Source organism: Apaloderma vittatum, unplaced genomic scaffold (genome assembly GCF_000703405.1).
Source record: "Apaloderma vittatum isolate BGI_N311 unplaced genomic scaffold, ASM70340v1 scaffold22020, whole genome shotgun sequence".
NCBI lineage: Eukaryota > Metazoa > Chordata > Aves > Trogoniformes > Trogonidae > Apaloderma > Apaloderma vittatum.
The window spans coordinates 50,064-66,330 of NW_009696541.1; the positions used below are offsets into that span (position 1 = coordinate 50,064).

The 16,267-nt window shown below is 41.8% G+C and overlaps 1 protein-coding gene across 1 annotated transcript in view; it reads right to left on the reverse strand.

The window, feature by feature from the left end:
* The window catches only part of PLCH2 (phospholipase C, eta 2), a 32,351-nt gene that overhangs the window by 14,596 nt on the left and 1,488 nt on the right, over positions 1–16,267 (reverse strand). Inside the window, exons 2-12 of the mRNA XM_009875351.1 lie at positions 12,598–12,744; positions 12,014–12,257; positions 11,772–11,901; positions 10,447–10,617; positions 8,434–8,527; positions 5,550–5,753; positions 4,375–4,495; positions 3,983–4,154; positions 3,634–3,741; positions 1,687–1,845; positions 235–312 (exon numbers count right to left, since the gene is read on the reverse strand). Coding sequence (XP_009873653.1) covers positions 235–312; positions 1,687–1,845; positions 3,634–3,741; positions 3,983–4,154; positions 4,375–4,495; positions 5,550–5,753; positions 8,434–8,527; positions 10,447–10,617; positions 11,772–11,901; positions 12,014–12,257; positions 12,598–12,733 — 1,617 coding nt within the window. The 5' untranslated portion in view covers positions 12,734–12,744. The remainder of the gene's footprint in view (positions 1–234; positions 313–1,686; positions 1,846–3,633; positions 3,742–3,982; positions 4,155–4,374; positions 4,496–5,549; positions 5,754–8,433; positions 8,528–10,446; positions 10,618–11,771; positions 11,902–12,013; positions 12,258–12,597; positions 12,745–16,267) is intronic.

The window sequence follows — 16,267 nt, forward strand, 5'->3', positions numbered from 1 at the left end:
TTTTATGTTTTGCAGATTAGGTCTTTGATACTTTTAGACCTTGACATAAATTAAAACTCCGTTATGCACAATTATAACCGGTTATCCAGCCTATCTACTCAGTGAAGACTATGACAGCAAGCCTCTCCCAGACAATGCGGTTATGATATTCTTCTCCACCACTGCATGCAAAGAAAAAAAAATCTATCCAAGAATACAATATTTAGTGTAGACCTATTCTACTGAGTGGCTCACCTTGCGTTTGGAAAAACTGCCCATCAAAGACCGGCTGTGCCTCTTATTGGTGCTGAAGTCTTCCCCAGATTCCACATCCTCCTCGAGTTTATTCTAAAGCAACCAAACAGAAAGAATAATGTAGCAGACCAGAGTGCTACAGACAGCACACCTGAACACCAGAAATGGTTTGGGAAGCAAACCTCCCTAGAGTGTCAAAAGAACCGCACCAGAACAAGGCAGACTGGCTTTTTCAAAACACAAGTTGAGTAGAAGCTCTTGTAACCCAGCAATAATTGAAAGTTCCCACGGACAAAAAAGATGGCAGAGCAGACAGGGATCACACAAATACGTAACCCAAGTTTTATTTTCAGCCAGGCAAAGTCTGAATGCCCCTACACCACCTACATTCGCTGACACCAGACTGGTTTGTAGCTCAGTATTCAAAACGCATAGCTTAACGGGATTTATTAGTGCCAATTACACAGTTTTATCAGGACACTGCATGGTGAGAAAGAAACAAGAATCCTATAATCCCTAAAAATGTGTATACTTCATTTCTGCGACTGTTTTTTAATATGGCTTTACAGTTTCGTTGTTTCCAAGACTATTAAAACACAGACCCTTCTGGTTTACAACAATCCAAAAGGACTCTTGAAATCCTGGCCGTGGAGAGGACCTTACAAGAATAACCGTCTGATACCTCACGTACATCATTAGGCTTAAAAGTGCGGGCAAAACTCGCGCCATTGCCCGTTTTGAGAAGCGAGCTCTCATCTCATTTTAATCCCCAGTTAGTGCACCTGCTTTTTAGTGGCAGATCTCCCATGTTTCTCATTTGCATGCAGCAATCTTCCCAACCTTTTTGAGGCTTATTACAAATTCTAAACTGACGGTGCCTTGAGTTCATGAAGTTTAGTCTGTGGGCTGAGTGCCTTTTTATAAATAAGCATTAGGATAAAATTAAAAAAGATGTAAATGTGTAGAACACAGAGAACTGAGGGGGAAAACTCAACATTCATATGCACTTTTAATAATGGAAAATAAAATTCTTTGTGTCGAAAAGTCATTTCATGTGTACATTTCATGCTCCAATTGCTGTGTGAGCACAAAAAAAAGCTTTGTGTATGTGACAGTGATGGTCACCTGGCATCATCATTAACTGAATGAATTCAGCTATGAATTCGAAGTTTATAATATATGATTTATTCAGTAAGCTTGGACTTTGCAGAAAGAGGTGGTTAGCATTTCAGTTTATATTTTGAAGGACTGCCATATTTCATTATTCATCTGCAATAACAGACTATCCCTCAGCATGAAATGTGAATCATAAAAAGAGCTAAAATTAAAATCTCATTATCAGCAACTTAAAGAGAAGCTTCTACTAAATGGATATAAATATGAAAAGTATTCTTCCCTATAACAGAGTTTTTATATAAGCAACACGAGGTACTAATAACGTATCACATTTACCTTCTTACTGTCCGATTTTAGACCAGCCTTTCCTGAAGATGGTAGAGTCGTAACCGTAAAATTATTCGGATCTTCACAGTCACGGATTTTGGATTCTTTTATCAGTGAGTCAAGCTTTTTCTTTGCTATGTTCTCCACTCTTTTCCTATTAGTAGATGCCTACAAACCAAATAGAATCATTAAACTAGTAGTGATCAAAAAAGTCTTAGTAGCTCCGGCTAGGATTAATGCAAACTAAAATGTTATATGCAAGAAAAAAATCTGCCTAAAGTGAAGCAGTTCCCTGCAGCTTGGTCTCAGACTTAAGGGAAGGTACGGAAGCATATGAGGCCCTGAAGTGGATGTTACCTCCAAAGTGTAAACAGATTGTCTGAAGTGATGAGAGAGTAAAACTAAATAAAGTACATTTGTCATGAAACAAGCTATGACTTTCTGGGGTCTTCAACATTTGGCTTGGGAAGCAAACCAAACGTAGCAAACCTCGGATTCAAAGCATCAGCGAACCTCCCAGCAAAGTAACGAAAACAGGGAGGTCAGCAAAGCAATCCCTACCGAGCCCTCCGTGAGAACCACACGCCCAGCCCCGACACGTCACTGCCTAATTCTGTTACCAAGGCTGACACTTCTCGTACTGACATTAACTTCTCCATCCATTTCACGGAAGAAAACTAAACATTATTTGACATCTCTTTATAAATAGCATATGTGTGGGCTAAATTGAAAAGAATCATGGCAAAAGTTAACTTCTAGCAAGGAGAGACCTGCTAACGTTTCTGCTTGTAACCCGTGTGCGGTGTCAAATGCCCTGCTTTGTCTCCTTTGGGTACTGGAAACAGCCTGCCATGCCTGGCAGACAGATAAACAACTAGAGAACACAGAAAAACCATCCGAGTGAACGCGGCCCATCATGGTGAAGCTTCAAAGTCAAGAAATGCCCAATTCTCATTTTATTTAGTTCAGGATTCCCCTGCGGCCACCTACGTAGGTAGCCACCCCCAGAGTGGGTTGTAAAGGATTTTGGTTTGGCTCTCAAGGCATTTTCTCCCTGTTCAGAAGGGTCCTGCCTTGATCCCAGGCCTGAGCAAACCCAGGTGGGAAGTCCGTGGCACGGAACTGCATCGCCACTGGCTGGGCAACACTTCCCACCGGGAAAAGCTGCCTCACGTAACAAGAAAGTGTCAAAACCCACAAAGTATTGAAACATCACAGACCTCAGCTTTAAAATATTGAAAAGTGATATGCTAAAACAATAATTAAAAAAAAATACTATTTTTCCCTTGTGGTGGACTGATTCATAAGTTTATCTTTTAGTTTTAGATGAAAAGGATCCAACCCGTAATAGAAAATGAGGAAACAGCCCGAGGGAAAGACAACTGAAAATGCAATCTCTCTCCAAGGCAATCTTGTTCAGGTTATTAAATGGTTCTGCTGTGTATTTCATATTGTTTCTGTAAGATGCAATGTCACTCGCCAGAAGATTAAAGTGACCAAAAAAATTAACTTTTAAAAAGGATGAAGAAATAAGGGATTGTCAGATTGAAGCAAACAGAGGTTAAAATCTGAACACCTCTTTACACGAAAAATCAACTAAATGCAGCAACCCAAAGGCATGCTCTGTAACAATGGCCACAATTTGACATAAGGACAATTTTTCTCTTTTTGCATTTGAGGGGAAGAACACTTGTGATGCCATAAAGAATCGTGAGATATATTTAACATATTAAAAGACACAAAATTCCAAACTTGTACCAGAGCCACTAGTACTGGTGCTGCCCTGTACGCGCTTGTGTCCAGTCTCTCCCCACGAAGGTTTAGAACCTGAAAAACTGGCGGTGAATCCCGAAGATTAGATCACATCCACATTCCAGACAACTCGCACAAGATTTCTTCTCACTGGGATGGGAAAACTTAAACGTACGTTTACATTCAAACAGTCACTTAACTTACATCTCCGTTCATTATTTTACAGTCATCATCCATTTCATCAGCACTGTCCTCATCAGAAACTTCACCTTCCTCTGCATCATCACTGATGTTGGCTGGAAGCTTTTTCCCCTAGAAGATAAATTGATTACAGAGGCAGATTAGCAAGCAGCTCTTATCATACATTTTTTTTAAAAAATAAATAAAACATAAGATTATTCAAAGCATTCAACCAGATTTTTATTAACTGAGAAGACATTTGTTCAGAAACTTAAGTACCAGGTTCTTAAGGACTGCTTTTTTAAACTGAGTTAAGTCAAATTTAAGTAAACTGATGTAAGTGAAAGAGGGATGGAACAAAGCAGGTTTTTACCTTAACCAGTATCTTTCCTTTAAGACTTGCTGGTGAAGGGAGCTTGGTAGAATCATCATTATTCACAGAAGACAGATCCAATTTGTCTCCCAGAATTTCTGTGAGATACTGAGCCATCTTCTTCTGCTGAACGACACTGCAGTGGTTCTCAATTGACAAGATAACAGGGTACCTGGCAGAGACGTAAAAAAATACCAGCAACTGCAAACTTAGCTTTTGCAGCATTAAGAGGATAAGGGTTATTACTGTTCCTCTGCACAGAAAAGCCCTCAGAATTCTGCCTGGCACATGCAGGAACAGGTTAGACTTTCACTAATGGTCTTTCCAAGGATGCCAGGGAACGCTCTGGTCAAGAGCCCCGAGACACAGAAGCTGGCAGACCGTATACGTACTCGTTCTTGATAAAGGCGTATTTGTTGATAGTTTCAATCACATCTTTGAAGAGAATTTTGGAAGTCAGAGTGTATCCATGGTGGACAATTGGTTCGCCGTCCGGCCCATCCCAGCAGTCAACTGTAGAACAGAAACAACAACACCCATCAGACATGTAACATCTGGGGCCACCACCCGTGCGAGACCACGAGGCCCTGCAATACCCCCAGTAACGCAGCCAGACGTGCGCCCAACACGGTGCAGCACAGGGTCATTCCCTCTGTATCCCCCTCCTCACTGCGCTCAACAGCCTTCCTCTGAAGAAACTTCCTGGCCTTGACATTCTACCAGTTCTCATTGCTTGAGAAAGCCCCAAGCAAAAAAGATCTCTTTTAACAAGTGCTGAGGAGTATTACGACAAGGAGAGAGGTGACAAGGAACAGCATTACTTTCATTATGCTAATACTGAACCTGAAAAGGAAAGCAGAGAATCGTAGCCAAGCTTCTCACACCACAAACAAAGCCAAGCCTAGTCCTCTCCAGCCCTCCCTGGATTTTGCCTAACCTTATAGGTACAATCACATTTCCATTAAATGTTTTACTCCTCTGAAGCACCCACTGGCATGCCACAATCTAACCCAAGCAAACCATAATATTGGCCTTCTGAAAACACTGTGATGGCCAGGGTACTAGAGGTGGTTAGGAAGCAAGTACTGTCTCAGAAAGGCACAACAAACATCAGAAAGGATTTAATGCAAAGGCTTCACAGTCACTGCAGAGACTGACAACCCTTCACACTGCAGAACCCTGCTTCCCTTATCAGAAATACCAGCTCTCCCGTTACGTATTTGCCTGTTTAGTTGTCATACGTTTGGCTAGAAGACACACACATCAATACATCCTACTGAATGTTAGTGTCCTCTCTACAAAAAATGATTTTTTTTCTCAGTACCAATGACTACCCTTCAAAAGCCTGCCTTATTTCCATGATGAAGAAAACTTTTCCATTCTATGGCAACGTTATTTTGGCGTTATTTGTGAGGGGAAGATATCGTTTTACCAGGTTTTTTCCTCTACTCAATTACCACGTCTTCTGCAGAAGTCATGAGTCTTCCTTTACAGAAGTCATGAGTCTTCCTTCCTAGAGGAGAAAAAAAACTACAGAGCCTACTGATGATTCCTTTTTGATCTTTACCTTCCACGCACCGACAGCCAGCTTGTAGCACCCACGCGTACATGTCCACCCTAGACTGGGACATCAGTTGATCCCCCATGAGGTAGGTATTATGTGAAGAGGTAATGAAATAGTGACTCAAAGGATAACTCATGTCCTGATTCACTTGGAAGTGCTCGGGGTTGAAAATGTCCCCCGCTGGACTCCGCATGTAATTGGTGAAACCTGTAAACAAACAATATCATAAATAATACAGTTTTATCCTTTTTGTTGCTGTAGCCTTCCTAAAACCAGCCTAAAAATGCATCCCTACACTCACCAACACATTCAAGAACGTGTAAGATAAATAAATAAATAGTACCACTACATCCCAACCGTCACAAGGACCAATTGTGATCACTGCTTTCAAGAAATTTCTAGTTGCTTTGCACATTTCCCTCCTCTGCCTTTCCTGAAAAAAATATGTCTATTTAATCCAAACCTGGCATTTTAGGCTTATATTTTTTTGTCAGAAGACTCTGCTGGGACATTAAATCCCATGGTGTATCAAAGACCCTAGAGATTTGTGGTCATATTCTGGCATTGCTGCTCAGTGCAACGAGCTGAAAGACACACGGTGTTGTACTGCTTAGAGACACCTTCTACTGGCCCTACAGAGTTTGAAGCAAGGGAGATACCCTCCTCTCCTCTATTTGTTCTGAACAGACCAGAAGAATGTGAACACACATCAGCTTGTAGAAACAAGAGTCTCTAATTTTGGTATGACACCGCATGCACAAGCATGCCTGTGGATGGGAGAGACCTGCAGGACTGTCACTTTACGAGACTGAAGCTCACTCCAGACTTGACACCCAAAAAATCAATTACCTGTAGTACTTTCAGTGATGTTACCAGCAGAATTCATTTTTCTGAAGCAGTGGGATACTTGCAAATCACGGAGAGAGGATCACCTGGACAATTTCTGTACTGCAGGCATCAGTTGCTCAGAAGCAAAGTATTAGCAAGTTACGTTTTCTTAATCTTTGTATGGAACTGCTGCTCTGAGCTCACAGGCACGCGCTGGTGCACACATACACAGACACGTTCGTAAGACAGACTAACATCAAAAACCGTAACTTCCCTTTCGACTGTCCCCAAAATTCTTTTTGTTCACCACCAATGAAAGACTAAGGTTTCCATTCACACCCTGGCTCTAACAGCTGCTGACAGCAACGATGCTTTTATGCAAAAGGTCTCTGCTTCAAGGCTTCTAATTCTCCTGACATTTCATTCATTATTCCATAAATAAAACAGCGCCCATATAAAAATCCTGCCAAACTTCTAAAGGTCTTAATACACTTTCTCTGACTGTGACAGATTGGTGCTTTGTTTCACCAAAGCTACACGAGGTAAAACAACTCCAGCCCTCAAAATCACTCTTAGAATACTGGTCTACAGAACACAGAGAAATTAAACTTGAATGGAATCTAAATGTCACCTTTATGATGGTTCTTATTGGCTTTACATTTTGTGTTAATGAACATTTTATTAAAGGAAAAGAGCTGATAAATACAAATAGGAGCCAAAACTTTTTGAACAATAAACTAAGAAACAGTGTCAGGGAACCTTAGTCGAGCCTAATATTTGAGTCTCGAGGCACACATCATGGCCAACGAGCAAACACAGCTAGAGCAGAGCCAATTCCAGGCAGATACCATGAAAAACAGATAGGGCACACTGCATGTCAGCAACCACCCCGCTCATCACTCTTGGCAAATTAATCACTTCTTACTACAAACCAAACGGCTGCTACAAGATAAATTCCACACACCGCTGTTAGGGCAGCCTCTGAAACAGCGCTGCTGTATGCTTTAGGTACTGTTAAAATACAAAACCAAGATCGCTATAATGAGCTCACACTAACTGGATCTATCAGCCCTCGGATGAAAAAATACCGGTGAATTAAGATACCGTCAGCAGCATGTACCACAGACCGCTTACTTTTCTAGCTATGAGGAAGGAGAGATAATGAACCCAATTATTCGTTATTTATGTGACTGCCTCTGACTTTAAAGCACCAGAAAATAAAAACATAAATAGATCAACTGCTATGCTCACTTGGCATTACTCTAAGCTTTAAAATAAATTGCAAATTTAGTCTGAAAGTAGAACAGACCTCAATCCATCCTAAGCAACCATCATTTCTTGAAAAAAACCACCACACCTTACATAATATACCACTTCTTCATGCAGGAAACCAAACAGAATTTCTATTTTGCCACTTGACACTGTGAGAACACACCCACAGAAACAGACAAGACTGATTTTTAAAAGGTCCTAGAACTTGTGCACTGAACCTAATTCCTGAGGAATGTACCCTGTTCTTGGAGTCAATAAGACGTGGCAGAAGATTTACTATTTAGGGGAAAGGATTTAGAATCAATCCTCAAAATAACAGCTACCATCATGATGGTACAGCGTTATTATATTCAGAGTGAAGGCTTCAGCAGCAGAGGTCAGGAAAGCATGCTTCTAGACAAATTTCATCTATCATCCCACTTCACATGTTTACTCTGGGTCAGATCACTCCTCTTATGAAAACTTAAAGGGTTTCCAAAAATACCTGCAGGAATGATGCAACTCAATTTTACTGTATTTTCCAAAAGCACAAAATAAGACACATCCAGCTCCAGATGACCTTCAGCAACTGCTGCTTCACTGTGATACATACCTTCAGAGAAATTCTACAAAGAGCACCAATTTCACTCTTGGTTCCTCAGCAAATAATAGATATTTTAAAAAAATTACTGAAAAGCATACTCTGTACGACTCCAATATTATTATATATTATGCAAACAAATGCAACATCCTCATTAGCGTTTAAACAGTTGGCTCTTTCCTACAAAAGCTACACCAGGCAGCCTACCATCAATCCCCAGAGCTCCCTCCTTCTTGTTCTCCAGGCACGGTTCAAACTTGCTGATGATTTCCAGGCAATGCTCTTTCGTCACATTTGTCATCTGTAAAAGCAGCAAGACCAAAGTGTTAAGCAGCACTCGCAGCTTTCTCTTCGCTCTTTCCTCTGCACACAGTTTGACAGCTGGCCAGATCATCCACGGTGCTAGGAAGGATTTCCAGCTACCCGCTGAGATTGTCACTCCTGCCGCTCAGTGTCGGGTCAGACCAGAGCCAGGCTGCTCGTGCAAAGGCCCCGTCCTATCGGCAGCTCCTGACCACAGCCAGCAGAGTTCTGCCTCGTAGGTCACATCTGCTTGGGGTGGTGTTAGGCACACAGAACATCCAAACACAGCAAGCTTTGTCACAAACCAATGGGATTCCTTCTCTTCCAGGATTAAAGGATTAGTTTGCATTATCAAAGGCGTTTTAGTTTAAAATAAAATGGGAAAAAGGCGCATCTTGATGTGGCAGACAGGAAAATCGGCACCTAGCAGAGAATTAGGATATAATGCTCTCAGAGAGCTCCTTGAGGAAAGCTGCTAACTTCAAGGTTGCTTTGTGATCTCAACCCCCCAAAAAAAGAAGTAGTACAAAGGGAAATAACATACGTTTGCAAATGTTGTTAATTTATTAAAAAGGGCCACTTATGATAAGCCGTAGGGATTTTTACCTTGCAATGTTTCAATAATTCGATTTTAACACTATTATTTAATAATCCTGCTATTTACTGTTGATTTATCCTCTAATTATTATCCCTGCTATTATTTAATATCCCTGTCCTGAGAGGTCCAGCAAATGCTTTCCATTAGATGCCGTACAGGACACATGAAAATACAGCCCTTGTCACCAGAGGGGACGAACAATGAAGCGACCGAGTTGATGACTGCTCCGGCATCGCGGAAGCTTTGCTTAGGGGGAAATGAAACCACCAGCATAGCTGCTACCAGATCAATGTCTTTTCTGGTAGTAATTTAAAACCTAACAAATAAAAGTAAAAGAAGAAGAAGAAGAAAAAAAAAGCCCTAATCCTTTATTTGCCCAAACATTATAGGTTTGCTGGGTTCAAAAGATAAATAGAACAACAGAAGGTTTTTCTGGTACAGCTTCAAACACAGACTGAACACTTGTTTTCCCTGTACATATTGTATGAGAAAGAGTAGCACTGGGCCAGGGAGAGAAGCCCCACAGGCAGGAGTTGTCCACGTCAGTGATTAACTGAGCTGATTTGTGTCCTGTTCATTTTCCTCTCACCATCTGGAGGACCAATTGACCAATGAAATGGAAACATACCCCACTTATCTAAAAAGACGACTGCCAGAGAGGTGGCTTTTGTATTCATTCGCTTTCTAAATAACATTTAAAAGGGATGGAGATTTATGATGCAGGCACACACACACATTACCTGGTTTGTCAGACAAAAATACTTCACCAGGTTCAGACCAGTGAAAGGGGAAAACAGTCTTTAAGACCCCTTCCAGCAAGGGAGTTAAAGCATTAAGAGACAACTTAGTGTGTACTGCTATGAACTCTCAAAAAACTTTTCCAGACATCAAAAACCCTCTCAACAGCTCTTCAAAGACATAATCTTCCGCTTTACAAACGCAGATAGTGTGATAAAGTAATTCAGTGCCTTGCCGCGTACTATGTGCTAACTCAAAAGGAGAGCCAGAAACACGGTCCTTGCAGCCGGGCACCAAACGCTGGGAAAAGACAGATCCCGGCAGAATTGTCCTAAGAGAACACATGGGAAAGAAAGCAGCTGTAGAGACTACATTTAGGGACACAGCAAAAGAGCCAACAGAAGAAAGAGGTACCGAGAGCAAGAAAATTCAAGGACTAGTCGTGCCAGCCTACAAGATGAAAATCAAGAGACGCCTATTTTTCACACACACGACAAGTGAGCTCCCAGCCCTTTGAAAAGGCAGCGCATCCCCAGCAGGGAGGCACACGGACTGGAAGCCTTCTCCTGGCTTGGGCCCACCTTCTGTTCAATCTCCAGAAAGCGCCTCAGGTCATCTGCGTCCAGGTAGTCCTTGTGGTTGCTGTAGGTGAGCATCAGCAGGTACAAATCCCGGCGTGTTGACATCATCTTATAGAAGGCACAAAACTCATCGAAGCCGAGCGTGCCCTGGTTATCATCCGTGTCAGCCTCCTGCATCACACAGCAACAAGGCAATGAGATACGCCAATTGCCTAGCAACGGCCTGAAAAACTTCAGATAAACAAACTCCTGCACAAAACCCAAGCGACACTGAAATGAAATGCAGGTGGACACTGCCTGACATGGCTGCAACAACAGGCTGGGCTCTTTAACAGTGCAACGATTCTGTCATTAGTGGCTTTCATCAGCAAAAGTGCTCTTCGGTCAAGGTTCTTAACACCATCTAAACCTTAGGATTTACACTTCTTAGCATCCCTCTTCTAAATGGATCGATTTCACACACAGGTAGGTAATTCCAGAGCATTCTTCTAAGTTAGGCAAAACTTCCGTATTCAGCTCCACGCGATGACGCGGACAGAGTTTGACTTTCTAGACGTGATTCCTTTCAGTGCTACTGAAATTCCAGTACTTAGTTTTCTCTAAAACAATCTCTCACAGCCTCTGCAATAGAACATTCCCTAAAACACCAGAGCTGCTGGAAAATTATGCTGAAATGTCCCTGACTCAGTCTAGTGTAAAAATCACGGCAGTTCACTATGCTGAGAACTATTGATTCAACTTCTGCCCAGGTCCTTCACACAACAGATTTTTTGATTACAAAAGCATACACATCTCCACAGTTCAGCTGGCCGATAAATTGGGTCAGGGTCGATAGAAAGCAATGTCAAACAAACAGCTCTTAGCAGCCAAAAAAATGTGACGGATACGGAAGTTTGCACACTGCATATTTTAGTAGCACCAGTTATTGGAGAACAGTGGATATCTTACCAGATAACATTTATTAGAGAGAATGAAATCAGAGGCAGAAGTATGACTGAGTTTCAGATCAACAAGTATAGCCAAAAAAAAAAAAAAAAAAAAATCTTCGTACTGTGTGTCTTTATGCATGTACCGTGCGTTATGTAACATCAGAAGGTACCTGGTGTAATGCCTTTTCCTACAAATAACAATTTTTCTATGATGTGTTTCTGGAGCTCTTCTCAATTTACCAAATGGACTGTGTAGTATCTCTCAGTAGAGTGGAAACAAGCCAGCTGCTGAAGTATTTACAATCTCTCTTTCAGGTTTCATGTTAAATCTCCAGCAGCTCATTCCTTGCTCTTTCAGAAAAAAAAAAAACAAACCAAAACATTTTCATTTCTTACCTTAAACATTTGCTTCACTTTCTGTCGGGGTAGGTTCACATTCAGTTTGTGCATTAGCTGGAGCACCTCACTAATACTCAGACTGCCATCACCATTTTTATCTGCCTCATCAAACGTCTGCTTCAACCACATTGAACAGGAGTTAAGGAACAACGTGGCTATTATCAAACATGTATATACAATTTTTTCATGCTACCGATGGCTCTCCACCACTGGGAAATACTCAGACAGTACAAGGATATTGGTCTCTCGTCCTTTGGCGTTTTGAGAGGCTGTCTTCATCACTGATCCCTGCCATCAGATATTTTAGCCCTGTGATCCAGGTGCGTGCTTCCTCTCCACTGGAAGACACCAGGTCAAGAGATTCCATATGGTCTCCGTAGTAGATGCTGAAGCAGCAGTTGGGATCAAAACTGCCATCGGCGTAACGCTGAAAGATCTCCGACTGCTTCCCCTCGCAAACCTCCTGGATAGAGTCGATAGAAACTGGAACGACAAAGGCACAGAACTCATTAATGACCGTGTGCGTGCCCCAGGCTGGACATACCCATTTGTTCGGCAGAGAAAGGGTCCAAACCTCACCCTGCAAGGTGCCCGATTCACACAGGTTTTGCCTGCAACTCCGTTAAAACATACAACACCGCTGAAACCTGCACAGCTAACGAGAGCAACTTAATATAATAAAACCATTTATTGCCCTTTAAATTCAACTACGACATTCTTCTTGACCACACACGTGAACGAGCCAAATCCTTGATGCTTCTTTGTCTAGAAGAGGGCAAGACCCCAACAGGAATCAGAAGGAGGGTTCTGTGGTGACACTCACTTTTGGCTTTCTCATTCTTTCGAGAGGGTCTCCAGCGAATGCACGACTTGTGCTCATCCAGGTAATAAAAGCGGACCAGCCCTTTGGAACTGCCACGGAGTTTGACCATTTGGGTACCAGTTTGCATGGAACTCATACATCTTTCCACTGAAGAGAGAAATAAAGTGACATTAGTAAGTCAGACTTTGCTCCCTTTAAAATTGCCTCCGCAAGAAGAAAATATATCAAGCAGCAGCCAAATTAACAGTTCAAGTCAAAAGACAAGATTTCCTGTACCGTCTGATATATGAGGTGAGGTTATATGATCAAAAAGTCAGAAGATTCTTGACAACCACCAAGGCTTGCCTGTAAATGTGAACGTTTTCATTCCTGTATTAATAGGTATGAAACGTACCTACGCTGGGCTTGGCACAAGGCCTATACCCTCCTTAAGACCATCTTGACTGCCCGGAGAAGCAGGGTAGGGTAAAACAAAAGGGAAAAAATCACTGATGACCCTGAGCTTCAGAGCTCGTCTTCAGACAAATTCAATTAATTTACTCAGGAAAAGGAGGTTCAACAAAAATAGACTGATTTGAAAGCAAATCACTAATAACAAAAGAAAATTTAGATTGAAAACCACAATTCTGTAGCGTACATTGTTCGTGTCAATGAAACATTTACAGAGGCAAGTTGTTAAGAACAAGAAAATCCCTGATGCAACATTGCATTCCTTCAAGCCAATGCCTCGGCTTTTATCACAGATGCCTTCAGATGAAATTCATGTGGCCAGCAGGAACTAGCCATAAAAGCAAACACTGTGCCCACAGCTCAGCAGCATTACTGGAATTCACTGCAATATCTGCTCCAAACTCGGCTTTACCATTTCCCAGACACTGCAATCTTGCCAGTATCAATTTCATTCCCGTTCAGAAGGAAGATGAATACTTCTTAAATATACTGGGTAATAACTTCAGAAAATTTCAACTTCATTTCCCAAAGTTCACAGTATTTTGAGGGGGGAAAAAATGGTCAAAATAGCTAATAAAACATTTTCTGTTAGTACTAAGCCCCCAGACTTCAAATGACATTAGATTTCCATTTTCCTCGCTAGAATTTATTGCAGTAGGTTATATTATCAAAAGAGCAGAAGCAGGAGAAAACTCAAAAGACCATCACCGTTACAAAGCAGAAAATAACAAAGAAGCACCAAAACAAAAGTGCGCTTTATGCAACACACATTTACTTTGCTTTTATGTGAGGCAAGTATATAGTTCTCAGCTGTTAAAATTTTAATAAGCATCCCTGGATAGCTTTTCTAACGCAGCACTTGGATTCTGCTGCAGGATGGCTCACCCAAACCTACCCAGCGTGGACGGGAGCGGATCCGGACTTGGGGCTGTTCTGTGGAGATTCAGCGCCCGACTGCAAGTGGTGTCTGCGGACACGAGCCCGCAGCGAGCTGCCAAGTGTGTGCTCACACCTCTCCGAATACTTAAGTATCTGTCACTGTTTTGCTTGCTTTGGTGATACAAGAAAAGGAAAGCACAAGAAACACCTTCGTCTTTGTGTTAGGAGAACAGCAGCAGCTTTTCTGGGCCCTACCAACATGACAGGAAGGAAAAGCTCAAAGGAAACACAGAGACCTTGGCGAGTGGCGTCTGGAGGAAGCTCAGGAGAGCGAGATGGAGAGGGGAGCAGGGCACCTTCACACCCCTACAGACGTGTGCACGCTGCAGCACCCTCCTGCCTGCCTGCACGACTGAAAGCTTGAGGCAACAGAGAGACCAACAGAAAAAATAAAATAAGAATCATAGCAGTACTTATCTCAAGCAAAAGATCAGGTATTCTTTCCCCAAAGACTTTCTAGGACGTGTAAATGAGAATAGCACACTGAGGAGAAGACAAGTATAACTGCTTCTTATTGTTCAGATACCTTGAGCATTTATTTCTTTCCTTCAAAGCCTGCAGTCTAGCAATGAATCATCTTTTGGAAGAAACAGCTCCTAACTATCTTCAATTAAGGCTGAAGTTTTCTTCTTGATTAAATAACATTTTGCACTTCAGTAGTACCTTTTTACAGAATTCAGCTGAGACTCTCTTTTGATCTAATAAGTTGTCTCAGTTTGCATCTGGACAAAATACAGCCCCGGAGAGCAGACGGATCTCTGCTGAGGCAAAAAGCAAGGTCAGCGCAGGGCAAGAGACAGAAAGGTAGAACACTTAGTTCCATTCCTGCGTCCTGCAAAGTGACACTAGACTGACGCAGCAGAAAGACTCAGAGTGATTTTTTCATAGTTCATACGAACATTTATAGTTACTATAAAAAGTTTTAAAGTAACAAAAAATAACAAAACTGCACAATCCATAAATCTCTGCAATTTGTCGCGACACAAGGAAGAAACAAAGAGTCCAATTTCATGCTTATTGTTTACTTAGAAAGATGTTCTGCTAATTAATTATTTATGGTTCAGTAGCATTATTGTCTTTTAGGAGTTTCTGGGTCTGAAGTAAATGTGTGAAGGAGTGGGAGAATTTTAGCATGTGAGAATGAAAATAAGTGAGAAGGACTGAGTCACTGAGTATTTTTATACACGGGCCAGCTTTGTCAAAAGATTCACGTCTGAGGTTCGAAGCGGCTCCAGGTCACATCGTCCAGCTCCGGTCCCAGCAGTCTCTGTGCAGAAGTCAGCAGGGCAGCCTCCTCCAGCTCGGCCGCGTTCTGCCCTCTTAACAGATTCTGACACGATGCATCCTGACTGCGGGCTTCAAACAACCCCTATTCTAAACACTATAAGGAAGGAAAATAGATTTCAGAGGCTTATTTCTTTTTCGGGGCCTCCAGAAGATGCAACATGCTTGTGAGCCTAGAGAAACCCCTCCGGTACACGTGCACCGTAAGGGCAAGCTGTTCCCTGAAAATATCACCAAACCAAAACAGCTTTCCCACATGCAAACAGAAGACTCCCACACTCGTCATACATTCAGCACTGCGAATCCATTGAAGAGAAGATAATTGCCACTTCTTACAAAAGTCTCGCTGGAAATGATTTTGCAGTTCCAACTGGCTCGTCAATAGGTACACCAGAGAACTGACTGGCTCCGGCTATTCCTGCCAGAAATATCGCTTTCAGTTTAGACAGGAGGCATCAAATCCTTTTTAAAAATCAATATATACATATAATGATGTAAAAACATATAAAATACATAATATATAGATCTAGTACAGCGTGGTGGGAGTTCCGTTCACCTGAAAAGTCTTGGGATTAGAAGATATTTTGAAAATTCTGCATAGGTACAATTGATTGTGTTGAGCTTGAGGAATCAAGTGGTTCATCACACCACTCTCCTAACAAAGGCTCCCAGAACGTCACTTCTGACCCTGAAGACACTCACTCCAGTACTGGTTTTATCACAGAAGGAACAGGAACTACTGGCTGCAGCAACCCGGTTTTGCTCCCTATCCTGGCACCTACACTAACGGGATACATTAGCAGTAATTCCTGCTTGACACATTGCCTTATGAATCAAATGAATTGCTACTAAAAACAACTTCTGTCAGAGAATTTAGCATCCTGTGGTTCATAACAGAGGCAAACCATCTCTATTAATTTAACCTTAGTCTTCAAATGTTATTTGTTTTATATTTATTCTTTATTATGACATATATTGTAAGGAAAAGACTGTACCT